The 27,850-nt window shown below is 40.8% G+C and overlaps 1 protein-coding gene across 6 annotated transcripts; it reads right to left on the reverse strand.

Annotated features, from left to right (window-relative positions):
* Window positions 1-1,251: 1,251 nt before the first annotated feature.
* HAVCR1 (hepatitis A virus cellular receptor 1) lies at window positions 1,252-27,771 on the reverse strand. Of its 6 annotated transcripts, none has more exons than XM_081826233.1 (9): window positions 24,908-27,771; window positions 21,539-21,596; window positions 18,910-19,248; window positions 15,735-15,818; window positions 13,210-13,317; window positions 10,616-10,671; window positions 7,190-7,301; window positions 6,147-6,183; window positions 1,252-3,933 (listed from the first exon to the last, which is right to left on the reverse strand). In XM_081826233.1, exons 1-9 carry the CDS (start codon window positions 24,944-24,946, stop codon window positions 3,819-3,821), a joined length of 948 nt encoding a protein of 315 aa, XP_081682359.1. In that variant the 5' UTR covers window positions 24,947-27,771; the 3' UTR covers window positions 1,252-3,818. The 6 variants fall into 6 exon arrangements, with proteins under 6 accessions (XP_081682359.1, XP_081682360.1, XP_081682362.1 ...); XM_081826234.1 differs by having other exon boundaries at window positions 13,210-13,299; window positions 24,908-27,769; XM_081826236.1 differs by lacking the exon at window positions 24,908-27,771 and adding an exon at window positions 22,125-22,829.
* Between the last annotated feature and the right edge of the window lie 79 nt (window positions 27,772-27,850).

The raw sequence follows: 27,850 nt of genomic DNA on the forward strand, positions 1-27,850 counted from the left end.
GGACCTTTGCTATCCTCACATTGCCCCTTTGGCTATTTGACTCAAGTTGTTTTAGATGAACCGTAAAATTGTAGTCATCCTAAACAATATCCATTACATCACAATTTTAATGCACTGTTTTCCAAAAACACACATCAAAACCTAACTATTTTAAAAATTTCTTATGGGCCAGCTGAAGGCGCCCCTGCACCACCCTACCACTGAAAGCAGCAAGTTTGGGAGGAGTGGGTCCAGCCGCTGCCGGGCCCAGGGTGATAGGAGTCAAACTGGCACCCTATCCCCATTCTTCCAGGACGCCTCTTGCTAGGCCTGGGTGCCCTCACACAGCTCTGTAGGAAGCACCTCACTACCAGGATGCATCTCCCTTCCCTTCTCCTTCCCCTTCTCCTGTCACCCCAACCAAACTAACTGGTAAGGTCTGATCTGAGAACAGTGTCACTGAAGCACATTAAGGCACTTTACAATATAATTTGGTGATGGATAGCAGGTTTAATCCCAAATATGCAATTGTTTTCCAAGAGTGGGACTCCTCCCACAGATGTGTTCGTAGAGCCCTTTCCACCCAGCATCTTGCCAGTTACTGTGCCCACTTCTCCAGCGCCATTTGTTGCCAGTCCTCTGGGGGGTGACTGCTGCAGCCATACTGGTTTTCAGTCCCCAGAACACACCCTGCTTTCACTCTCTCAATACGCAAGCTTCTTCCTGACGCAGGGCCTTTGCATTTGGTGGACTCCCTGAAGAGGCTGCTGCCTACACATTTATTTGGTTTCAACTTAAATGTCACCTCTTACTCAGAGGCAGCTCCTGACCAACCAACCCAGCTAAAGTGACCCCACTCCCCACAACACCCACATCCTCCAGGTCTCTCAGTGGCTTTCAACCAGAGGTGATAGTACCTCTCAGGAGACATTTATAGTTGTTGCAACTGGAGGGGCCCAACTGTCTCCCCCAGTGGGAAGAGGACAGGCATGCTGCCAAATATCCTACAATGCACAGGACCACCTCCATAACAAAGGGTTATCTGGCCCCAAATGCCATAGCTGAGAAGCCCAGCTACCACCATCTTCTTTTTCCCCTCCATATTAATTAGTACCAGAATTGATAGTTTGGGGGTTTCTTCCCCTACTAAATTGGAGCTCCTCAGGAACTGGAGTTAAATCTTGCCCCACTTGCCCTTTTCCTGGGAGTCCACAGCAAGTTGAAGATGCCAGGCTCCAACTAACAGATGAAGCTGAGAAAGCAACAAGTCAATTTTCAAAATGAAAACAAAAATCTCTTTTATCAATGAGTGTACCTACAAATGAAACTAGTCACAAAGAGTCCCTCATACTTTCATGTACTCACAAAATTATCTTAGTGATTAGTGATTAGCCATTAGTGAAAGCTTGGTTCTGCTACTTCTTGAAGACGTACAAAATTTCCCAAGTTTAAATATCTTACTTACACCAGTGTCCTAATGTCTCAAGACAGATTATAGAAAATGGAACCTCAATCGTCTCAAAGGATTGAAAACAAAAGTCAATACATTCTACAAGATGGATATAGTCACAGAAAAGAATTAAGTATTAACTAAATACCTCCCCTTCCTCTCTTCCCACCTATTCATCCTCTACAGTACACATTTTTCTACAGTATAAAATTAGCCAAATTACCCAATATCAACTTTTCCAAAAAAGATACATTACTCCCACCCACCCACCCCCAAAAAAGTACCATATAGCAAAAGACATATGAATGCAACACCATTGAAATTATTTACTGAGTGCTAAGGCTAAATCTATTACTGCAAACTCAACCAAAAAAAAAAAAAAAAAAAAAAAGCTCTTTGTATTTCTGTAGTGTTTTCTACTTTCCAAAGACTTGAAGTAACATGTCATTGGAATTACTGCTACACACCAATATAATTATGGAAATAATTATGCCTGATAGATTAGAAAATGCAGGCAACAAGGAAGATTCACCCTATTCCTGATAGATTAGAAAATGTAGGCAACAAGAAAGATTTACCCTAATGTCATCCAGTGTTTCTGTTGAGAGTTAAGACTAGAACTCAGGTCCTAGTCCTAATTCTGTGTACCACCTCCTTTCCCACATGTCCTTATATATTGTTTCACAGAATGCTACTGGATAGGCCAGGAGTCACCATGTTCATGGGTTTCAAGCAAATTTTGAAAATGCTGGATTAACAGAATTAACCAGACTCCCAGAACTTTAATGTGGCATCATAAATCTCCAGGAAGGGAATGGAGAATAGGGCTGTCATAAATTCAAAGTCCCAGTCACAAGGCAGGGAACAAACGTGTGTGTGTGCAGGCAAGGCGAGGACTAGGGGCAGAAGGGATGTAGCACCATTTAATGGGGCCCTGACAATGTAGGAATTCCATCCAATGTTGCCAGGTCTTTCCAGAGAAGCTACAAATCCAGGCTTTAATCTGAGAGCTCCATGTTCATGCATGTTGTCTTGAATTTTAAAAGAAAAACACTACAGTTTAAACAAAATGCCCTGGGCCAGATCAGGTCTTGGCCCCATTTAGAAAACCCAGTATAGCATGTTTAACAATCTTATTTGCCCATATAACCTTTATTCAGAGGTCCTGTCCATTTCCTAGGACTCTGCAGAACAATGTCAAAGATGTTGTCTTCAGAAATAAACTAACATCCTGCCCTCCTAGACCACTATGGTGTAACTCTGAACCCTAAGCAGGAGTTATTTCAGGGTGTACTCAGATTGAAATTAATACCCAGCCTCCTCAACTGTTCACGTAGCAAAGCTTCTGGTGACCACAGATATCCTCGCCATTAGCCTTTGTTTAACTCTTGGAAAAACCAAAAATTTAATTGAACTGTGAAAAAAGGAATAGCATTGGAATTGGTTTGCTATTAAAAAAAAAAAAAAACCACCCTTCATCTTTCCAAAACAATTTTAAAAATTGCAGTGGTTTGAGGACAATTTAGAATTTTGATTCAAACTAGTGACACTCTCAAACAACACTATTATATTTGCAAAGTAACTATTCTAAAGCAGGAAGCCTTTTAGCCTTCTCCCTTTTTTTCTTCTATTTATTTCTGCCCTGCCTCATTCTAAAAATTAGTTCAGAGAGCATGACAATTGTCTATACAAGTGCTTGGAACTGTGAAACAGATGTAGCAGAAATAGCATGCAATAAATCATATGGCAACTGATTATCTTTCCCTGGTATCTACTTTGTCCACTTACTACCCTAGTTTCTCCTAACTGCTAAAATACCCACTTTGGGTCCAAGGAAAGCCTTAATATGGTATATTTCCAGAGCCATGAGAAATCAGATTGACCTATAATGGTGAAATCACATTCACTTCTATTTCCCCATGGGGAAATAAAGACCTGTGTACCCCTGTGATTTGAAAGCCTTGGGGAACCTAAGAAATGTAACATTGGGAGTTACAAGGTAAAAAACAAGAGATTATCATGAAATGCTTCCAAGTGAAGTCCTTTAAGTCTCAAATCAGATTTACTGATTTTAACTCCTAGTCTGCTCTTCTTGACAGCTTTGGTGACCAAGGTGGTAGTTCTTCTCCTGTCTCACCAGTGAGAATATGTTCATGTTTGGGAGAAAGACTGAACAAGTTTTAGCACAAAAAATTAAAACTCTGTGACCAATGAGGTTGACTGTACACAGATGAACCAAAGTCACTCTACCCAACATAACTGACATGTTGGAATATCATTGGAAATTGACAGAAAAATCATTCTAGAGCTTAAAAGAACTCTGACATGGTGATATCTTGTCACTGTCTTCTGAAGCCAAGGACATAAATCCTCAGAAGGCCACTGGGTCTTAATCCATGACATAAAGATTGTCCTCGATAATGTAGATATTGTCTTCTGCTCGGACACCCACTTCAGCTGCACTTTGCAAAGCTCCAGTCCGAGGGTCATTCAACGAAACCATGCTACAGAAAGAATAACATGAGTCTTTAGGGAAAAGCAGACCACTTCTAAAGTATGATGAGCACATTTATGTACATGCAGGCAAGGTTTAGTATTTGCAACTCCCAGAGCCCTATGAAATAGTGAATAGGAGATCCATATTAAGTGGCTGGAGAGTCTAATAAGCAGGTAGAAAACCTAAGTATTCTCCTTGAGAAAACTCATGCAATAGAATACAAAAATTGAAAATCTAAGAAGAGTGGTGTCAGACATCGAATTGAAGTCCTCAATCAAGATGCCTATTCTCAAGGGTAACTAAGAAATGGTTTGGTTGCTGTTTTTCTAACTGTGGATTGTACTCTTCCAGAGAGGGTCATTAAATCTATCTAGCAGTCTACAACCTGCATTTAGGATATACACAGAATAAAATATATATCCGAACATACTGGATACAGCAAAATAGTATTGCTTCACTAAGTGTGTACTGGATCAGGGTGTCAGAAATCTTACAGAAAACATAGTATCTTAATGATCCGAATTTGAAAGCCATGGGTTAGACAACGTTCGTAACACATACACTCATACAGTAAGTGTACAGAAAGGGCATGTGTGCCATTTTGATACAGCTGCTGTTTTCTAATTGGTAGAGAGTACCTGTTTTTATTACTTAAGCCTGCCCAGAAATGATAATGGAACATACTGAGGCTTCACTCAGCTCTGATCTTTAAGTGACCACTCACACATGTGTGAGAACAGGTTAGGTGTCAGGAGCTTGAAATGAGTCAGTGTGATATAACTGCAAAAAAAAAAAAAAAAAAAAAAACGAAAAAAGAAAAGTTACGAAGAAATGCTCAGGGTTTTTTGTTCTTGGTTTTTTTATATATTTCATAAGATTTTCTACAGTAACTATTTTCTTTTATGATTAGGTGATAAAAAGCCTTTAGAAAAAGTTAGCAGTGAAAGAACAGAGATCAGCTAAACGGATGCTACGTTCCATGCTTTTCTGCCTGTTAGGAACAATTTCTTTCTTCCATTCTTGGAAGCACATAGTCAAAAACTTCTATAAGTATGGGTGTGGGACTTTAAAAGACCTAAGACTGAGTTTTTTAACTGCTGTGTGGTGTGACTTTGGATGTCACTTAACACTTCTAAACCTGTTCTCCAGTCTGTACGCTGAGAATAATAGTGCCCATCTTTTGGGTGTATTGCTGCAACAGGCGTAACTGCAATAATAGAAAACCAGGATTTATGGAGCACTTACAATGCGTTGGGCATTGTTCAAGGTGCATTCAGCAGATTGGCTCATGTAATTAACTCAGATCTAGGAAAGACTGTGTGCAAACATCCAATGAAAGAGCACTAGAAATAATGTGTGGCAATCTAAGAGGGATGGATTTTGAATCAAAGACCTTGCTTAAAGCCCAAGCTGTACCAAATGAAGCAAGCTACTTGGATTTGGAAGTAAGTAGTGGCTTCCTACTATTGTAACTATTCTAGCAGAAGACCACAGGCCATATGCAAGTAAAGGGGATTTAAGTTTTAATTGGGCAGTAGGATGGATTTACAAAAATTGTAAATTCCAATGCCTATGAGGCCAGATAACCAACGCAAATGAGCAGAACAGGCTGGGAATGGAACAGCAGGGGAAGACAGGAACTGTGGAGAGCTGAAGGCATTTGCCCCACCACAGTGCCTTTGCACTTCTTCAGCCTAGAGTTGTCTTCTTCCAGATCTTTGCAGAGCTGCCTTCCATTCCTTCAGGACTCCCTCAAATAGCCCATTACCTTGCTCTGTTTTCCCCCATGGCATTTGTCTAGAAGCATTAAAAGGACTCTGTTTATTTGCTTATGTGTTTTCTGTTTTGTTCATCTCTTTGAAATATAGTAGACATTCAATAAACATTCAATAAACAAAGCACTGAATGAAATTAAAGAACAAACCAAACAACGCATTCAAATGTTCCATCAAACAAAATTTGTGATCTCTTGCTCTAAGAGATTAAGACTGAGATGCTCCTTCTGTAGCAGTTAGGGGACAATTCCAGAGAAATATAGATAGCTAAAAATATCACTAGAAGTTGTGGATAACAATAGAGGTGCTCATTAAGCTAGACTTTTCAGGATCTAGGGTATAAAATGAAGAGTTTAGGAGAAAAAGAGGACAGAGAGAGATTTTTCTTTATTTTTGGTAGAGTAGAAATATCAAAAGGTATTGACACAAACTCTTTCAAACTTACTTTAGTTGTTCCAGCTTGCTTCTTATGCATAAGTATTCTAAATTGGAGAGGAGTTGAAAAGAAAATTAAACACGTTGGCCAAAGAGTTTATGAGATCTTTTTTCAAACAAGTATATTATTTCTATTACTTTCCTATGAACAAAATCTGTACAGAGCTAGAGCCTGAAAAAATAAATTTAGAAGAAAGAATGTTTAAAAAAAAAAACCAGACCAGACAATTCCCAAGTTACTCAGGTAACTCCTTTTGAATCAGTAAGACCCAAACAAATTTCTGAGTATAAAGTATTTCATTTTCATGAATGGTTTAGTATATTCACCCAGATGCTCAGGCTTACTTTTAATGTAATTATTAATAATTAAATACCATTTTAGGAAATGAATGATTGTGGCTCTTTCATAGTAGACAGGCTACACACACACATACCACACCGCACACACACACACACACGCCACACACACACATCACACACACACACACACCATACACCATGCACACACACATCACACACACATACCACACACCATGCACACACACATCACACACACATTACACACACACACCCATACACATATCACACACGCCACACACACATCACGCACGCACGCACACACACGCACACAATACACCCAAACACAACAGCTGGATGGCTACCTTTTGAAGCCCTGCTTCTAGCCCTAGCCCTGAAGTCAGTTTCCCTTCCAATGTTTCATTTGCCTCTCCTGTTAAATGGGTCTTATAAAACTCAACAACATCATCCCTCATGGGGACAAAAACTGGTTCTTGAGGGGAGTGGAAAAGGAGTGAACAAATCATATATGGTTTGTTGCCTTCCAAATCCCAAGTCTACCCAAAACATTCTCATTTCTTAATATTTAATTCCACGTCTGGAGAATTTATATTGCATCTTTCTCTTTGTAGGTCAATAATTTAAAAAAGAGCACAGTTTAGGAAACAGAAATTTATGTGAAATCTCAATCACATGGCAGTTTGCCTCGAAGACCCCTTGCTCTGTTCCCTTAGGTACAATCCTGAAATAACTTACTTTTGGTAATCACGACAACCAACACAGCGAGCAATACCGCAGCAGTAATGCAGATGCCAATGTAGAGTCCCTTACTGGTGGTCATCCATGGATTTTGTGCCAGCGACACATGCTAAGGAAACATCGGTGGATCAGAAAAGCATCTTGTTAGAGTTATGGATAGAAGACATTCCCTAAGGGGCACCTGGGTGGCTCAGTCAGTTATAGAAGACATTCCCTAAGGGGCGCCTGGGTGGCTCAGTCAGTTAAGCATGTGACTCTTGATTTCAGCTCAGGTCATGATCTCAGGGTTATGAGATTGAGCCCACATTGGGCTCCGAGCTTGGCGTGGAGCCTACTTAAGATTCTTTCTCTCTCCCTCTCCCTCTGCCCCTTTACTTGCCCCCTCCCCACCTAGCCACCCCATGCTCTCTCTCTCCCTCTCTAAAAAAAAAAAAAAAAAAGACATTCCCTAAAATAATGTACTTGGACCATTTATCTTTGTTGGCCCTTGGCTATTTCTGGCTCAAGATAGATAAGACCAAGTGATCCGAGGTTATAACCATATGGTGAAATTCAAAGACCATTTAAAATTCAAAATGTATTTGGGGATGGTCAAAATGTTTTGTATCTTGAGTGGGTGGTATTTACAAAGGTGTATGCATTTCTCAAAACTCAAACTGTACACTTCAAATGGGTGTACTTTATTATATGTAAATTATACATATTTTTAAAAATCAATAAGCTATTTCCATAAATATATCCTGATATTAAAAAAGAAAACATAATTTTTGTCATATATAAGTTGACCTAGTGATGTTACCTGAATATGCTCAGTTATTGAAATTGGTCCTTGATTATAGTCCTTTTTTTTTTTAAGCTATAATTTAAGACTCTTTGTCTACATAAATGGACTTGAAAGTAGGTGCTCACAGACATGGCCCTCTTTAACAACCAACCTGAAATGCTGTCAATTGGGTAGAGATGCAGAAATTTGTTTAAACATCTTAGTGCAGTTTGTAAAGGATCACCACCTTCTGGAATAAGCCTGAAATACGCCAAGCATCACTCTCAGCCCTTTTACATAGCTTGGCTCCAATCCCAAAGAGATCCCAGAGGGTAAGTATTTAACAGAAAAGATCAGAGAGAAGGATCAAGTCTCTTCCTGTATAAAAGTTTAATCTCTGGAGTCAGGATCTCCTCTCTTCGACTTAGTTGCTGTGTGACCCTGGACAAGTTATTCAGCCTCTCTGAACCTCTGTGTTTGTGTCTGTCAACTACAGATTAAACAGGGTTCTTGGGAAAGGTACTTTTAGGTACCCCCTGATAATACCATGAGGAAGATAGGGATAAGGGAAAGTCCTTAGTGTTTGGGCTTAAAGGGGAAACAGCCAGGGTCTGGGATGGAAGAGCTTGTGCTATCATTACCTTACCAATGGGCAGTAAAGTGGTTAGATGGAACATGGGGCTGCAGGAGGGAGGCTTTGCTTTCATTTTTAAAAATATGACATGAACACTACATGTTCATTTTAGAATGTGCAGCTAAGCATGAAAAAAGGAAAACTAAAAAAACCATAATCCTAACATCCAGAACAAACACTATTACCATTTTGCATTATATACTCTTCTAGAATTTTATCCTCCTAGTGTTTTTCTTAACATAAACAATTACTATATTCAATATATGCCACCACACATGCGCGCGCGCACACACACTATTTTAACAATTGCTTTTTTCCCTTAATCAGTAGTAACTGTCTTCCCATGTCAGTAAATGCACTGCAGTGACTGCATTCTTAATGGCAGTATGCAGGCACACTTAATTGACTAATTAATCTCTTACTATTAAACATTTAAGTTGTTTTTAACATTTTCATGATTATAAATAGCAACAATGAACATCTTTTCTCATACATCTTCATGTACTTGTTCAATTCTCTCCTTAAAATAGAGTCCAGAAAGCTGATCTACTGGGTCAAAATATATGCTGCATGTTCTCAAGATATGTGGGATATCTCTCAACATCCTCAGAGCCAAGACACAAAAGGCCCATGATTTCACTGCTGCCTGTTGTGAACTTGCTTCTAAACTGCTTCTACTTGCTGCTAAACATACCTGTCTACAGGTAACTGAGGTCAAGAACAATCTCACCACTCAGAAGGGTTTTTTGTTTTTTTTTTTTAATCCAGCATAGGTCTGGCCACATAGCAATAGAAGAATCATGCGCACAGTGGCAGTTCCAACATTCAGTAAGTCAACCCATATCCATTAGATCAATCAGTGTCCATGCCACATAAGTTGTTCAAAATTTTTATATCTCTCCTATGTAGTGTTCTTATTGTCACTGATGTATACAACATAAAGCCACTTGACCCCACACTAAATAACCCCACCATGCCTCAGCTTGAATTTCTCTTATCATGGCTGTGTTGTCATTTCTCACTACTTGAGACCAGTAAGATTACTCTCATACCTCAAACTCTTTTTGTTTGCTGTTCCTGAGAGTTATTTGCACATACTAAAAGGAAACTTATTTCTCCCAGAGGAACCAAAAGAAAAAGTCCTATTGATAAATTTGTCTAACTTATTTGCAAAGATGAGACTTTGATGAGCATCATGAGACTAAGACCCCTTAGATTTTTCTCAAGCTCACTGTGGAAAAAGTATAAGAACATCTTTCAAAGTCACAAATTTATATTGGGTGCCTGGGTGGCTCAGTCGGTTAAGAGTCTGCCTTCGGCCCAGGTCATGGTCCCAGAGTCCTGGAATTGAGCTCCATGTCTGGCTCCTTGCTTAGCTCCCTGCTCAGTGGGGAGTCTGCTCCTCCCTCTGCCCCTCCCCGCTGCTCATGCTCTCTCTCACTCTCTCTTTCTCTCAAATAAAATCTTTTTTTTTTAAATCACAAATTTAAGATGTTAATACCTTAATAAGACATCATATGGGGAGGTTTATGTATAGAAAAACTCAACAGTGGCCTCAAAATTTCTATAAAGGATGGCAACTGGGTTAGAAAAGAATATGAGGGAGGATCTGCTTAAGCAAACTCACATTCGCTGACATAGTATTTTTGTTCTGGGTGGCCTCCACTCCACTGATTCAAAGTGTTATTTCCCTAATGATAACTGAAGTCTTCCTTGGTTAGTTAACTCATTCTCTTGAATTAGTTCATTCTTTCTTCCTAATTTTTGGCCAGGAGAAAGTCTGTAGTATGTTTGGTATGTATATGTCGTTTATCAGGCAAACTCTAACAAACCAGCCTACCTATATGAACTTTTCAAATTAATTAAAGTATCCCTATTTGAGTCAAATTATTTTCTTCTTTTTTTATTTTAACTAGAAAGAATCAATCTTTGGGTTAGTCTTACAGAAATAATCTCTAAATGTAACTTGCTTCCAGGGAGACATACAAGTGAATCTGGCTAATAAAGTAGGAAGAAAAATGCTTACAGTTTGATTGCTATGCCAAAGGCCATCTGAAGACTGTGTTACAGTGCCATTCCCATCTGCTCAACAAGAAAGAAAATTAATTATAATTACAAAAAATATTGAATTTTCACTGTAGATACTAAATATATTCGCATTGCCTTCTGGTGGTGAATGAAAAGTTGAATAATAATATGGCCAAATGCTGCAGACATTGCAAAAGTCATACCAAGTTACTAAGCTGTATTAATTTATCCTGTAAGGTTCTGTTTCTTGACCATTTTGTCTTGGACCCTTCAAAAATGGACAGTCTTCCTTATGGAAAAAAAAATGCACGTATACACAAAGTTTTACCTACAGTTTTAGGGGAATCACAGAGGCCCATTTTTGGAACTGGGTTAAGAATGCCACTTAATGGTAGGTAATCAATATTTTCATGCCAGCTAAGAACCTGTCAATGAGTTCCCCAAAGGCCACATGTACATCCAAAGATCAGGACCACTCTATTCCGAATGGACATTACATTGGTTTTATTCAGAACGTGAGTAAAATGTACTAAGAGATCTAAAACAAGTGGTATATAACTCCTACATTACATGCCAATGTGCCCAGACTTTGATCCAGAAGTATTTTATAAAATATCTGTTATATCAGCTGTGAAACTAATATTAATCTTATATTGCCAAAAATCCTAATATAAAAGGATATTATACCTTAAAGCTTCGATGGTTCAAGCTTTACTAGAGTTTTGAAATACCGATTTTGTAAATATAGCTAGAACTACAAGCTATAACAATACCCCTCTCATAAAGTTGTCGAATTAGATGGTGTAAGTAAAGGACTGAACATCATATTTGATAAATATTAGCTTTTGTTAATTATTATGTTACATTGGAGGGAGCAGTGGGGAGAGAGACACTGTGTAATGCACCTCCCAAACATCATATCCTTCTATCATCGTTAACATCCAGGGACACATGCCACATCTTGCTGATGGGCATGCAGCTAGTAGCTGGCCATTGAATTGGGAGCTGCCTGTCTCTAAAGCAGAGCTATAGGGCCTCCCTAATCTAGCGATGGCAATCAACGAGACCTGCCTTCAAAGAATTAAGTGAGATAACGTATGACAGTTGCCTGGCACACACATCTATCCAATGTGGGTGGCGGGCCATATGAGCACCAAAATCCCTTCCAGACCCAACTAACATTCTTTGCTCCTGTGAGTCTTCAGTTCGCTGAAGGCTGACGTAGGCACAGTAAGGATTTGGCTTGAGACCCTCAGGTACACAGCGAAGGTGGCAAAGATCACATAAGTCATAGGGGCCACAGCTGCTCCCATATCTGTTCCACTCTGGAAAGCTCTACCTTGACCAGGTTTTAGTCCTATGATTCCCTACTCTGATGCACTTCCCACTCAAACCCAAGAAGTGTGCAGTGCGTCTGCTTCCTACTGCTGCTACCTTGTGTTTCTATTTATTTTCACTCTGTTTTTGTGCCCAGAAACAGTTCACACTAAGGATTCCACTTTCAAAACCAAATGTCCTCATTATCTAATCCCAGCTGAAGAGGCCCCTCTGTGAATCTCACTGCAGGTCCATTTTAAATTAACCAGCTTCCAGGAATGATTGGCAAAAAGGTAAGCCATGCAGGGGGGCCCCCTACAGATTGGCAACTCCTGAGCACAATGAGTCACAGACATTAAGGAGGAGTCTTGCAAGGCTGGACCTTGTTTGGATTCAGCACAGACACAAGCACGTATAAACCAGCTCCACATTACAAAGGGGTTCAGCCTGTGGCACTCCCCAAAACCACCACTATGAGTAACAGAATTATCTGGGGCAAATGAGGATTTAGCATCACCTTTCTCTACCACAGGAAAGACAGGTGAATCTTAGGTTTCAAAAAACAAAGATTATATGAGAGCTGCCCAGAACGGGGACAGTGGGAAAAAAATGGAGAAAGCAATAGACATTCTGAGCAGATATGCCTCTTGGTGGTGGTGCTGATGCCCTCAGCCCATCTCAAAATGTCCATGTGCAAGCCTCACAGGGCAGCAGGGGAACTTCCTAGATGTACTTGCGGTCTGGGTCTTCGATGAAGCATGAATATGGTTGACCAGTTTGGTCTGGATAATGGAGGGCTGGATTCAACTGTTTTATGGCTCTGGACCAAGAGAGCAAGCCCACTAAGAAGTCTGGAGTCAAGAGTGGTTCATTTGAATAAGAAAAAGAGTGCTTTGCATGTGGGTATTATGCATGTGGATGTTCCCAAATCATACAAGCTCCCTGGGCCAGTCAGGTATATGGATTCTGGACTTTGAAAGCTAAGAGTCGCAGTTGCTATTGTATCTATTACTTACCACCTTTTAACTATGTCTTAGGGTTTTCACCCTATTTAATCCTCAAAAGCAAGATCGTTGTTATGCCATCCATTTCACAAATGATAAAAACAGATTCTAAATGAGTAAGACACTTGCTCAAGTCACATGGCTGATTTGAGTGGCCAGTATGAGCATTCATGTCAGATTTGCCTTTTTCAGAATGTGGTCTTTTAACAATGCATCAACGATTACCCAAACGTGAGTATGCCCAGGCGTCCAGGAAAGAAAATGAAGTTACCTGTCGGGCAGGAGTACAACGGTGAATTGGTGGGTTGCCTTGTGCTCGTTTCCTGTGGCGGCGCAGTGGGCTGGGTTCCTGCTGTCTGCACTGTAGAAGATGAAGTAGCTATTGAAATGAAAAGAATGAAAGAGCTGTGCTCTCTTTGTAGAGGAAAATTCCCACCCCAACAAAAAGAAAAAAACAAAACTAAAATCAGGAATCACCATCAACTTCCCCGCAGTGCCCACACCCAACCATCCCCTGAAGTCATGCTTTGCACCCACCCACTTTCATTCCTTCCAACTTCCTCTTAGAAATTTCCCTTTCCTTTCTAAAATCACTCCTTTATTTTTTGTCAGATATCTCACCTTACATGCAGCACTGATCACTTGCCTCTGTGTATTTTATTAACATTTTAAATATTTTATTTTTATACACTTTACTCCTAGAGCACCACAAGTTTTAGAGCAAGTTAGTGGTGCTGGCTGGACAAGAATTCCCAAACCTGGGCTTTTCTTGCCTTTCATTGGTCTTTCTGTTTTCCCTTCCCCACAGTGGCCTCCACATTTCAACATCACCCTTTTTCATGTTCTGAACTATTTTCCTGCTTCTCTCTAATGCTCAAATCCATAACAGGATGTAGCTCTGTTTAAGAACTAAGAACAGGATAATACAATGAAGTCAGGTGATTAGAAACTTTATTCAACTTGGATCTGTGCAAAAGACTTCTTGGGCTTAACTTTTTTTTTCCAAGTTTGGGTCTTAGCAGGCATCTTTCTTTTCTCCCTGTTTCTAAAACCTTACATCCAACCATTTCATGAATATTTTAGGCAACTAGTATACACAAGAGGCACTGAGCACAGGAAGAGTGTGGATGTAAAGATAAATGTCCCAACGTTGGATCTGCTCCAGCATGCACCTCCTTCCTATTCAACTTAACTCAAACTCATGAGAAAACCATCAAGACAAGGATAAGGCTCAATTAATACTATCCCTGAGGAGGTCACACGGACATATAAGCCAACACCTTTCTTCCGAATCTTTGCTTTAAACATGCATATTCACCAAACCATGTCCACTAATCCACCCACATTTGCAGGCACAAACTAAGTATTACAAAGCTAAATCAATATTGAGAAAGTCAACAGATTCTTTAGTGTGTTCCGCTGCCTCGAATGAACAGAGCTGTTTTTCTTACAAACTTCTATGGCTCTAAAATCCCAGTTTTAACCTAAAGCCCTCTCTTCCAAATTCAGCTCAAAGCCGAATCCTTCAGATCCCTCCTGATTAAGTATACATATGGTTCAATAGGAGTCAGGGGAAATCAGTATGTTTCATCAGATTTTTCTGGCTAAGAGGTTGTGATATCTCTGTTATTCCTCAGAATCCAGCGTTACCCCAAGGGGTCAAAGAATTTTGGAGGCTTTAAGAATCTTCACTAAAAGTTATCTTTTTAATCCTAGAGATAGGTTTGAACCTAACCTTGTCCTCAGAATGGCAAGCTATTTCTCTACCTTTAAGTCAAATTATTCTCCACTCGTATTAAATCTAAGCTCTTCTTTATCAGAAGTTTGAAGTATGAACCATGTGGCCTGAATAAAAAAAAAAAAGGTGTGTAAATTCTAAATCCCTGAAGTCTTTAATCTGATGTTTACTTTTTCATCAGTATAAATAGCATCTTTTGCTATTTCCATGCCACATAAATAAATTAAAGGTTGCTGGAAGCAAAACTGTGTAAGTAGATTGACTGCCCAAAGAAGACAGGGTAATCGTATAAAGGATTGTTCAGTGAGGATGTCAGATCAAGACAAATTCACCTGACTATAAGCTCAGTGCTCATGGCAGAAGGCACAGTCAAGTCTTTAACGACTTGGGCACAGGCCCAAAATTCAAATTCATGGAGAAGGAATCCTGATTCGAGTAGTTTCTATCCATATAACTTTTAGACTCTGTGCCTTAGTTCTCACAACTATAAAATGGAATTGAATCACACCTAGAGTGCATAGGGGTTGTCATAAGAATTAAGCAATATAATACTTGTAAACCATTAGCATGGGTCCTGTCACATAGGAAACAGAGTAAATGTTAACTTCACTGAAATCTCATCCTCAAGTGGAGATCTGGCTTCAGAATGGACGAACTGATCTCTACTCAGAGCTCCTTGTAAGGACAGAATCTCATTAACCTGACCCTTATTCTCTGATATTCCTATTTTTGCCTCAAAAGCCTGTGCTCAACTGGGCCAAATCCACTCCACCCTCGTTAGATGTCTAAGATCAATGGTCTCGCTTTTTGGGGGGTGTTGCTAATAATGAATGCCTTAGAGAATCTGACCAAAAGCTATGAGTTCCCTTGCTCTAAAAATGATTATATGTAGAAGGGTGCATCTAATCTGGGACAGGGGTTCACAGACCCTGTGAAGCCCATGTCTGGAACCCAGGTAAGAACCCTTAGCCTAGATTGTACTTCTGCCTTAACACAATGCCTTGGATGGTCGACATCTCATTAGAAGACCTCTGGACTCAAGAAACACATTTGTTTACCTGGCTTGAGGTTCTGCGTGGGTGCTGGCATTGAAGAAGTAGAGGTAAAGACCCTAGGTGACGTTGGAACACTGGTGACCTCAGCTGGAGTTAGAAACCAACATGAAAGCAAGGATTAATCAAGCAGCAACAAACAAGAGCTGGATCCACGTACTAATGCAACCAATGAGAGACTGTCCCTGGGCAGAATTAGGCACTGATCTTCCCTGAACGCAGAGTTCTTGTCATTGGTCAACTAGAATCTGTGACAGAGGAGGGCTCTGAAGACATACTTGCAAAAAGGAAACAGCTGCATTAAAAGGATATATTTGGGGGGGTTCAGAGGTGAAAAATGTCACCTGGGATTTGCATTGAAGCACTTTGAAAGACCGGTCATGCATATCAGATTTCTGTATCTTCATAAACATCTGTGAGATAAGGAAAATGTCTAGAACCTGGAGCTGCCTTTATCCTTTCTGTGGTGAATGACTAAGACTTCAACAGTAGTTCCCAGGCCTAGAATGCTTACCAAATAAATAGCATTCAGTCCAGTCAGGCCTGAGGGAGGCATACCGAACGAGGGACCTGCATCCTAAATGAGGACTAACTCACACCCATTAGCATATGCTAGATAAATCACACAGATGATTTCTACATTTGGTTAGAAGGTAAACTAGACCTTTTGCGTTCCTTCCCACCTAAGAGGTAACAACAGCTAGTAACGTTGACTCTGGCACTTTCCAGATTCGGCAGCAGTACAGGATTCCAAATCACTTAGTGAATGTTTCTGGGCTACCCAGACGGAGCTAAAACCAGAAGTTAGCCCAAACAAAAGCAAACCAATGAAGGACTGAATCAAGAATGTATACTTTTGATCTCACTAGGTACCTTTTTTCTCTGCAAAAAGTTTCCTTAAATTTCTACTTGACTTACTACAAAAGAAAACCCATGTCACGTAAATAGGGGACAGTTGGTTTGAAAACCTTTCTTTCTGAAAGATCCAATTTAATTTAGAATCTGAGGAGGAAAAATCTTTTTTCAACAAATATTTGTGTCTATTATATGCAAAGCATTAGTCGAAAGCAGAGGTCAGCAAAGTTTCTGGAAAATTACTGTCTGGAAAGCAGACAGTAAATGCTTTAAGCTTCAGGAGCACTTGCTCCACTCTGCCTATGGGGAAGCCACGGTGGACAGTGTATGTATCAAATGGGTATGGCTGCTCAAATAAAAACGTATAAAACAGCAGTCCTGTTTTGTAATCTGATCTAGCCCTGGGGCTTCGATCTACTGACCCTGATCTAAGGTGTAGTTAGTGACTTTCAAAAAGAGTACGATCCAATTCCCTCCTTCCAGTTTAAAATCTAATCTACAGGGGAAAAAGCACATATGCAGAAAATCTGATCAAAGGAGAGTAAGGGAAACAATAAAGAGGAGGTAACCTAATCAAATTGTCTAATTAACTTGGTATCTTCAGTGGCAAATATTTTCCCCAGGCGGAAGCAAAGAAACTGTAACTGTAGATGCCGGTGGAAAAAAGCCTGAACAGAAGCTTGAAGAGTAAGCTCAGCTGGTGAAAAAAGCAAGCAAACTTAAGCAAAGAATTGGTTATTGGAGGCAGTCTCCTTGGCTCAGTTAAGGACCCTTTTCCCACTTGACAAGAGCACTGCCCTTGTAAGTGCCCACCTATTAAAGAATTTCGAAGCACTTCACAAGTGTCCTACTAATTTCTCGGCTATGTCAATTCTTAACATTCAGAAAAACCAATAATAAATTTCATGAATCCAAAAAAGTTGCAATCATGATCTTTTCTCCCCATGCTGTTCCTTGCATCTGTCTAGGGCACACGATTATCACCAGCCTCTTTTGGCTTCCCTAAATTGCTTCCCACAGATGGTTTCCCCCATGGTCATCTATTTTCTCCATCAGAACTGCCCTTATGTCACTAGTCTTCACAAAAGAGACAAACCAAGTCCAAAAGTTGGGAGATTGCAAAACCAAGTTCCTCTTAATTAAAAAAAAAAAAGAAGGAAAGAAAGAAAGAAAGAGAAAGAAAGAAGAAAGAAAGAAACAAAGAAAGAAGAAAGAAAGAAAGAAAGAAAGAAAGAAAGAAAGAAAGAAAGAAAGAAAGAAAGAGAAAGAAAGAAAGAAAGAAAGAAAGACACATAGTTTATTAAGGCCACAGGTATTGGGTTCTATGGTCAATATCAGAGCTTAGTGGAAGGAAATTCATTAGGAAGGAACACCAGAAACCAGGAAATCCTGAAGAATCCACTCCATTCATCCAAGGTAACAAAAATAAGGATGTTCACATCAAGACAGATTTTTGAATTTCATCAAATTCTTAAAAGCAACTATTGAATAGTTGTTGGGATATAAATGTTTTCATATTGCAATAGGTCCCTTTAATTTTTAAACAAGCAATTTTGTGATATGATATGAAATATGCTTCAAAAAATCCCAGGCAGGGCAGAGGGAAGGATGAAACTATATATCCCTTTATGATGTAATGCAACTAGATCGAGTTGACAACTGTTAGAGCTGGGTGATATCCCTACTTGATAAGACCCTATATTATATTACCTACTTTATATGTTTGAAATTCTCCAAAACAGTTTTAAAATGTTAAGGACATTTAAAAATTCTTCTAAAACATAATCTCAGAGAAAAAAAGGGCAGTTCTTTAAGCTGAGCAAATTCAGCTTCATAGGAATGTTCACTCTATTTCACAATGGAACACTGAATGTTTTTCATGAACCAACTAGCATTTTTTTTTTTTATTTATTTGAGACAGAAAGACAGAGATAGCAAAGTGGGAGGAGAGGGAAAAGCAGGCTCCCGGCTGAGCAGGACTTGGGGGTCAAGCCCAGGACCCCGGGATCATGACCTGAGCTGAAGGCAGACGCCCAACCAACTGAGCCATCCAGACACCCCGAACCAACTAGCATTTTTGAAGCCCTGCTCTAGGAGATAGTTTGCTGACTGGAAAGATCCTCTCACCTATAGTCTTGCTCAAGATTGGTCTGAACACTTCATTTTATACCAATAGAAGTTACTCTATTTTCCAATGCTTACTGAAAAACAAGACTGGAGGAACCTCCCCTTTCCCTATTAAAGGAAGAGAAAGTTACTACCAAACAGGAAACGTCTCAGTTCACCCATATGAAGTGATCAAAGGAAGATGGAAAGACAAGCTCACCTGGCTTTATCTCCAATGATAGGGTGAGTTTCATATCATTGAACCACCCCTTGTGCTCAACACGGCAGCAGTACAGACCCCTATCAGTCTGGGCCACGTTCTCTATGGTCAAAGACACGTTCCCTCCTAAAATGTTTCCCTTTAGCTTATAACGCGGGTGCTTCTGAACAGTGACATGGGATCCATCCGTCCAGACCACTTCATCTGAGCAATGGGACATGGGACATGGCCCCCGGCCCCAGCACATGGCTGTGACTCCATTAGCTGTTGAGTAGGTGCAGGGTAGCATGGCAGAATGACCCACCACTCCAGTCACTTGAGTGTGAGAAACTACAGCATCTGTAAATAAAGAGAAAACAGAGCATGAGGCCTCAGTCTTTCAATTTTACATGTATTTTCACTTTTTTCTTTTTACACAGTTTATTTCATTTGTAATGATAGGACTCTATATCTTCAGTTTAAAAAATTATAAGCATTTTTACATTAACATATTCTTTAAAAGCATTATTTATTTTATATTTGTAGATAAAATAGAATTTAAACTTTTTTTCTGTATTTAGGAATAGCAGAGACATCTAAGAGAGAAATTACCAAGACAAAGGGCAGCAATATTTTCAGTCTCTTGATGAACATGGCCAAATTTCTTTCTAAAAGGTTTGAACCAAATGATACTCAATAATACATGAGTATGTATTTCATTCTATGTCTGACAGTTATATGTATGCTTATTAAATAGGTAATACATACATGTGGCTTTCCCCCTCCCCCAGATTCAGTCACTGTCTCAATTAAAATATGTTTGAAAAATTCTATTGCATTTAAAGTTTTAATTCTTATTACAACTTTTTAAACTGCTATTGCAAGTGAAGTCACCTCACACCTCTCTTATAAGAAAAGCAGAGCTAATGCTTTGTTTAAAGTATTATTGGCTTTCATTTGCAAGAACATGGATGGAGCTAGAGAGTATATATAATGCTAAGCAAAATAAGACAGTCAGAGGAAGACAAATACCATACGATTTTACTCATATATGGAATTTAAGAAACAAAATAAATGAACAAAGGAAAAAAAGAGAGAGTGAGAAAGCAAGAGAGATGAACCAAGAAACAGACTCTTAACTAGAGAGAACAAGCTGATGGCTACCAGAGGGAAGGTGAGTGAAGGGATGGATGAAATATGTGATGGGGATTAAGAGTACACTTATCATGATGAGCACTGTGTAATGTACAGAACTGCTGAATCACTTTATTGTACACCCGAAACTAATATAACACTATGTTAACTATACTGGAATTAAAATAAAAAACTTAATTTAAAAAAATTTATTGGTTTAAAGGCAGAAGTCTAGTAAACTCTTCAGAAATCAACTTTTAGAAAATGGGTTTCTAGGGGCACCTGGGTGGCTCAATAGGTTAAGCATCCGACTCTTGGTTTCTGCTCCAGTCATCATCTCAGGGTCATGAGATCGAGCCCTGCATCAGGCTCTGCACTCAGTGAGGAGTTGGCTTGAGATTCTCTCTCTCCCTCTGCCCCTCCCCCTGCTCACACACTCTCTCTCTAAAATAAATAAATAAATAACATCTTTTTTAAAAAAAGAAAAGAAAATGTGTTTCTAATACTTCTAGGAGGAGCTGAGGTTTACCAGGGGTTTTAGGATCAGTCCAAAAAAATCCAATAGGGACCCCTTCTCTTAAGTATATAACAGCCCCACAATTGAGCGAGGCCCACTTTCCCCGTGAAAAGAGAGAATTGGAAAATACTCGATCATGTACTAAATAATGCCACTTAAAAAATAAAACAAGAAGTCTCTTCTGGAACAGTGGCATGAAAACCCTATAGTGCCAAATGCAGCAGTCAAGGTAGCCCTTAAAAGAAATTGGAAATTCACCAATCACTCTTATTTATTAATGCTATGACTTTGGAAAACGCTTTGGGAATAAAAATGGTCATTGTTACATAAAATTAGAAAATGACTTTTTCACTGAATTCTTATAATATTTCATTTTGCCTAACATCATTTTTGGATTATAAATATAATAATATGCTAATCATAAAAATCAAGTTATACAAGTTATAATAAGAAATGAACTTTCCCCCATAATCTGACTTCTGGAGATTATTGTTTTTAAAATTTCAGATTACGTCAATTCCTAACTTTCCCCTCTATCTCGTGGAATGCTTGAACTAAAATATTTTTAAAAGAGATTGTTGCACATCATTTTTTAAAAATCAAAAGATGGTGAAGGACTGGTCTCCTTTCCATCTTAGTCCAGTCTCTTCTCCCCATCCCCTCCCACCCATGCTAACACTGTTACTATGTTTTACATACACTTGAGTAGTCCATGCTCACAGGGCTATCTACCCACCCCTTTTTGTTTGTTCGTTCAAACACAAATGGCAAGATATGATACACTGTTCTGCATTGTGCCTGGTTCATTTACCCATGGATTTTGCAATTCATAGCATTTAAGCAATTTATTTGAGTAAGACTTAGCCTGGTTCTTTGCTCACTAGCTGACCCACTAGCTTCCACCAAAGCCCAAGCACATCCATCTTCCTACACTACACTCACACATCTACACTCTCCCATCCTCAGGACTTCCAGATCCCAGCCCACCTATTCACTTACCTGTCAGAAGTAGTATGAAGCTGGAGATGGCTACCCAAGGTTGCATGATGGTCAAGGCCTGAAAGAAAGAAAAAGCAGACTGGTAGGTGTTCCCCTTACCAGATGGTCTTAGAACAAGTCTTAATTCTGTTCACAACTTCTCCTTTCGCCCTGACTGGGTGAATCACGTGAGCCTGCCCCGTTAGCAATGAGAGACCAAGCAAAACAACTGCAGGTCTCGGTTAGCTCTGCGGTGGCTGACGGTTCTGCACCATGCAACAGAGAGCAGCCCCTCAGGTTCAGCTCCCTCCCCACAGAGTCCAAACTGACTCCTGATGTCGACACAGGGAATAAGGGAGCAAACGGGAAAGAAACCAGAGGCAGGTTCGATGAGGGGAACATCACAGCAAAGGTTAGTCTTCACCTACCCTTAGCCTCTGAGAGGAGCATCAACTGGCCTGTTGGTGAGTGCAGGGTACCCTGGGCTCTGTGGCTACAATGATCAGTCCCCAGTCTTTGTCATACTGTCAAATCTGCCAGTAGCAAGAATTAATCACTGTGCCCAACCACTCGTGTTATGGAAGTGATGACTCAGACCACATCCTACTGAGTGATGACAGAAGAATGCTTCAGGAAGCAGATTCTGGACCACACTTGGGTTCAGATCCCAGCTCTGCCACCTGCGAAGCTGGGTAGACCTGCCAGTTACTGAGTGCCTTCAAGCCTTGATTTCCTCATTTGTAAAAATAGCATTAAAAATGCTTGCTCTGTCTCCCTCAAAGGATTGTTATAATGAGCAAAATGGATGTGGGAGACCTTTGAAAATGAAACCTAAATATGCATTAATGCTAAGCAAGATTTTTGGAGAACTGACTGTGTAGCAGGTTCTATGCCAAGCACCCACACGCACTCAATCCTCACAGACCCCCTTAGGCAGGTGTTGCTACTAACCTCATTCATGGAGGAGGAAACTGAGGCTTGGGGAGGTTAAGTGAGCCGGGGTTCCAGCCCAGGTCTTCTGATTTTTGCTCTTAATTATTGAGCCATACAATTATGTGTAAGCCTGACTAGTACTTCATTAACTGCCTTTCTGGTCTAAAGATTCAGTAATTTCCTCCCAAGGAAGCACTGATGCTCATTTCTAGGCTGCCTGCAGCCCATCACAGGCTTCATGGAGATGTGGATGATGGGCTGGATATACTCTGGCACTGGGTCCTGTGCTGCCCGGGAACACGAACCCTGGACTCCAGCAGTCTCCGCACTTGGACAAAGACCTAGAGCCTGATGCTACAAACTGGTGGCCCGAAGACTATATTTGGCCCACAGAAGTACTTTGTACCACAGTGTTTAAAAATTCATTTCTTAATTAATGGTCGAGATTTAGAAATCTAGAGAGCCCGTGTGAGAACTCAGCTTTTCAGCTTTGTTATGAGATATAATTAGATGGCCATACATGGCCCATACCACCCAGTGCCCTTAGAGTGTGCCCTCTCAAGCCTGCCACTACACTGGTCCAGCCCTGTCTGAAGAAAGCCTTGGCTAGAGGAGGCCCTTGCTTTAGACTCTGCTCCACCTCCATGAACACGAGTTCCTTCCTGACACTGGGACTTCACACAGGCTGTCCCCTGGCCTAGTTGCTGAAATTCACCTCTTCTATAAAACAGTTGTACTATATGATCTGTAATAGCCCTCCTGGCTTTTCAATGCCACACACTTGAATTCAATTAGGCAACAAGATGAGTTCTTACAAGGGAAACGCTCATTTCTGGACACGCGTTTTGCTCTTACTCTCCACCTTTATACACTTGGAGGGAAAAATATTGACCCCCACCTTGACCACCACCAAAAGTGAGGGGACAAATTCTGAAATGCCTCAAAAAGAAGTAGGTCATACCTTATATTTATTTGGGAAGCAAAATATGTCATGCCTAGTTTTGTTATACTCTGAGACTCAGCCATAGCCCAGCAGGTCAGTGATAAGGATTTTTCTAAATTAATTCAATCCTACCACAGTTATTATCCATATATGGAGGCTAACAGGACATGACTCAACAAACTAAAAATGAAAAAACCCAGGATTGTGCAATCAGGTGGAGAGACTGGTAAGTAAGCAACTAATAAAATCGGGTAGAATGATGTAAATGGTAAATATATAATCAGACTGTGTCACTCTTCCCCTTGGAACACTCCCATGGCTGTCTCAGAAAACAAAACAAAAAAAAAGCACTCACTTCCTACCCAAATTCACAAAGTCCCTCACAGTGATCCAGGCCCCTGCCTACCTCTCAGATTTCTTCTGTGTCTCTCTCCCCTCCCACAGGGCTCCAGCCATTTGGGGTTCTTTCAAATGTGTCCCTACGTTAAGACTTCTCCCCTAGTGGTGCCCGCTGCCTTATCTCCATTCCTTCACCCCACCAATTTCAGATTTCTCCTTTTCTTCTCAACCCCTGCTTAAATGCCACCTTCTCAGACATCCCTCCGGTCCCTCTGTCTAAAATAGCCAATCAGTCACTCTACTACACTATTTCAATTCTCTACGCAGCATTTATTCCCTTGACTCTGTGTGTGTGTGTGTGTGTGTGTGTGTGTGTGTGTGTGTGTCGTTCATCCCCCCTCTCTTGTACTGTCAGAACTTTCCATGAAGATGGGGTTAATCCAGCACATGGGTATTGTGTAACACAGTAGCTGCTAGCCACATCTGACTATTGAGCACTGGATATGTAACTAGCACAACTGAGAAGTTAAAAAAAATTAATTGAATTTTAATTAATTTAAATAGCCATGCATGACTACGGTCTTGGAAAGTACTCAATTCTAGACCATAGTCTCCTCTAAGATAGTATTCCTGCTGTATTCCTGAAACATTGTAAGGGATCCAATTAGTATTGATTAAATAATGGAAGCATGAAGGCATGGGGGGAGATCATTCATTGGGTGGGGGGGGATGGGAGGGAGTGGCAGAAAAATCCCTTAAAAAAGCGACATGTGAGGTTCATCATCAGAAAATAGGGGAAAGGCAGAGAGTGTTTTAAGTGGAAGTAAGAATGAGCAAAAGCCACAATAGGGACACAGAACCAAGGCTCCGAGATGTCCATTGACTGTACAATTTTGTAGGACTGAATTTTCTGGCAAGTCCAACACCCATGACAACCTCTATTGTGTCCCAAAGGCTCCCCAACAGCATAGTGTTGTTCTGTTTTGTTTTTAATTTGAACTAAACAACCTCCATGAGTCACTACTCTTTAGCGCCAACTTTGTGACCCCTTGAAGGCTACACCCCGAGTTAAGGGGTAAGGCTCAGTGGGTGGCAATGCTCAGGCACCAAACACGAATTTCCGGCTGCTTTACTCTACCTGAGAAGGAGCACAGAAGTGACAACATCAGGCTTACCTTTGAGAAGGGCTCTGTAGCTGCTAAGTTGAGAAGCATGAAGACCTGTCAGGAGACTTTTGCAGCATGTCAGGAGAGAGGAAGGGATGAGAGTGGATAGTTCAGGCTCTAGATGTTTACAAAGTAGAGCAAACAGAAGTTCTTACAGGATATGAGGTGTAGGAGCTTAAACATGACTCCAAGGGATTTTGGCCTGAGCAACTGGACAAACTGGAAGTGCCACCAACTGACACAGGGAAAGCTGCATGTGACGCGGGTTTGGAAAGGAACAGTCTAGATTTTGAAAATGCTGAGTTTCAGGGAGAGGCTGTTGGAGTTCAGGAGACAGGTCTCGGACAAAGATACATATTTGGGAGTCATGGGTACAGAAACGGTATTTCAAAGTCATGAACCTGGACGAGACGCTCAAGGGAATGCTTGCGGCTAAGGACTAGGCCCAGGGGCATTCCCCAGAAGACTGGAGTGGGAGAGGCACCAGCACACACAGAGAAGCAGAGCAAGGAGGTAGGAAGAAAAGCAAAAGGTAAATGGGATCCTGGAAGTCGGTGAAACAAATGCATCCAATGAAGAGGCAATGATCATGCAGCAAATGTTACAAAGGAAAGGGATGAGATTTGTCCACGGGCGGTGCCACCTGGGAATCACCAATGACCTTGACAAAAGCAGCTGTGGTGAAAACAGCTGAGTGACCATTCCCTTTCCCCATGGATGTTACCCTTCGGAGAAAGACGTTCACAAGGAAAGGGAAAATCAAGAGAGAACTGGAGATAGGGAACTCTTTCAAGGAGTTTTACAGGGAAAAGAAATGGAAAAGGGAGTTGGGGAGAAGGGAAGAGAAAAATTTTGAAAATGATAAAAAATAGCAGCAGGTTTTTATGATCTGGTGATGATCCAGAGGAGGAAGAAAAATTGACTTAGGAGAGGAAAAATGTGTGGAGTAATGGAGGGATGAGATCCAGTGTCCAAGTACAGGATTTCACTTAGACATGACAAGGGAAGCACCTCGTAAGAACCAATGGACGAGGAACTAATGTAGGACCATCTGGCAGCAGGAAAGTGCCCCTGGAGGTAGGGGCATGAACATGAGACCAGCCCAAGAGGCTGGCGGTGCTCTCCAGCCACCCATAGGCACAGGTAATGGCAGAGGGGTGGTAGACTCCACATCGGAGTACAGCTTTTTTTTTTTTTTAATCTTCTCCAGTCTCTCTCTCTCTCTCTCTCTAATCTAATCCAGTGCCCCCACCTTAAAAGCATTCAATGACTTCCCAATGCCAAAGTCCTAACTCTGAAAGCAGCCTACCTTCCCAAGCTGACCACACCCTTCCACCCCAAGCCTCACAAAACTCTCACCATAATAGGAGACATAGAAGAGACTTCTGACACAGAAGAGACTACGATGAAACCCGTGAAAGTCAGAAGCCAATACGGGGCTCCTCCTTGACTGATCATTACGCTTTATACAACTAATTATCTTTGATAAATCACAAATATTTTTACTTTACAAATCACAAAAGTCAATAAGCCAAACTGCTAATGTAGCTATGCTCTAGACACACATATTCCCATTTCCATAATATTATCCACATCCATTTCACAGATGAGGAGAGGCTCAACAAAGGTATGTGTTGACTCTAAGGCCACACAGCCTCCAAGTAAGACTAAATGAATATGGCTGCCTCCAAAGTGGCACTATTCCTCTCACGGATGTTGCCCAGGAAAAGCATAAACAACTCCGACTGTGTAAGTCCATGATTCTATCTATTTGAGACATCTATCTCCCAAGAAATGCAAAGATTTATCCAATTTTATGCAAATTTCCCCTAGTTCCTCTTGGCTCCATCATCACTGTCCTAAGATCATGATACTGAAAAAGGTCAAGCAGCAAAGCTGCTGGTTTCCGGAGGACTTACGTACAGGCAAGCTAGGAGGTAGTTTTCCTGCTCCTCTGGTGGTCTGTCACTGATCCTCCCTCAAAAGCTTTTCTGGAGAAAGACAACCTTCTCCCAGCATTCCATTCTTTATCTCTTTGCCACACCCGTATCTTTGAAAGTTAAGCTTCTCCAGTCTCCCAATCTTTTTTGCTGGAATTGATCTATTTACTACCTCACATAGATTATAAGGAGATGTTGGTGTGCTGGAACAGTATGTGTTCTCTGCTAGGTCGTTTTTTTAAAGATTAGCACAGATCTTGGTGTTAGGTCAGGCTTCAGGCCTGGAAAGCCATATAGACTTTGAGACTGCTTACACATGAAGGGACCTGAAATGGGGGCCAAACCTCTCAATCCATAGATGAATAAAATGAAGAATAAAAAGAGGAAGAGTGTGAGACCCATAGAGGTCACTCGGGGCAGATGCAGTAGCGAAAGCCGGGTTTCCCTACTCTACTATTCTTGTCACTCAACAAACATTATTTCACCAAGTATTTATTAAGCACCCATGCTAAGCAATGGGATATTCTAAGCACATAAAGCGGATCTCCAGTCTCTGCCCTCAGAAGTTTAGGAAAACAAGCTGCCACCTTTAATAAGAAAGAAGTAGAGCTATACTATGCTCCAGTGGAATTCATATATTCATCTTTCAGATGTTAATAACATGCTGATTGCGACTCAGAGTTTTGAAGTTGTGTATGACAAGAATGTCAGAAAGCTGGATGTGAGCCAAGCTCCTGCTCATACAGCTAGGGGGCACTATTTGTATAAAGCAGAATGTTTCCCCAAGACATGAGATTGCAGGCCTTTTTTTTTTTTCTGCCTGAAACTAAAACAATGTCATCTTCTTAAAAACAATGACATCGGGGCACCTGGGTGGCTCAGTCGTTAAGCGTCTGCCTTCGGCTCAGGTCATGATCCCAGGGTCCTGGGATAGAGTCCCACATCGGGCTCCCTGCTCAGCAGGAAGCCTGCTTCTCCCTCTCCCACTCCCCCTGCTTGTGTTCCTGCTCTC

Source organism: Leptonychotes weddellii, chromosome 7, assembly GCF_054177405.1.
Source record: "Leptonychotes weddellii isolate Sample4059 chromosome 7, ASM5417740v2, whole genome shotgun sequence".
NCBI lineage: Eukaryota > Metazoa > Chordata > Mammalia > Carnivora > Phocidae > Leptonychotes > Leptonychotes weddellii.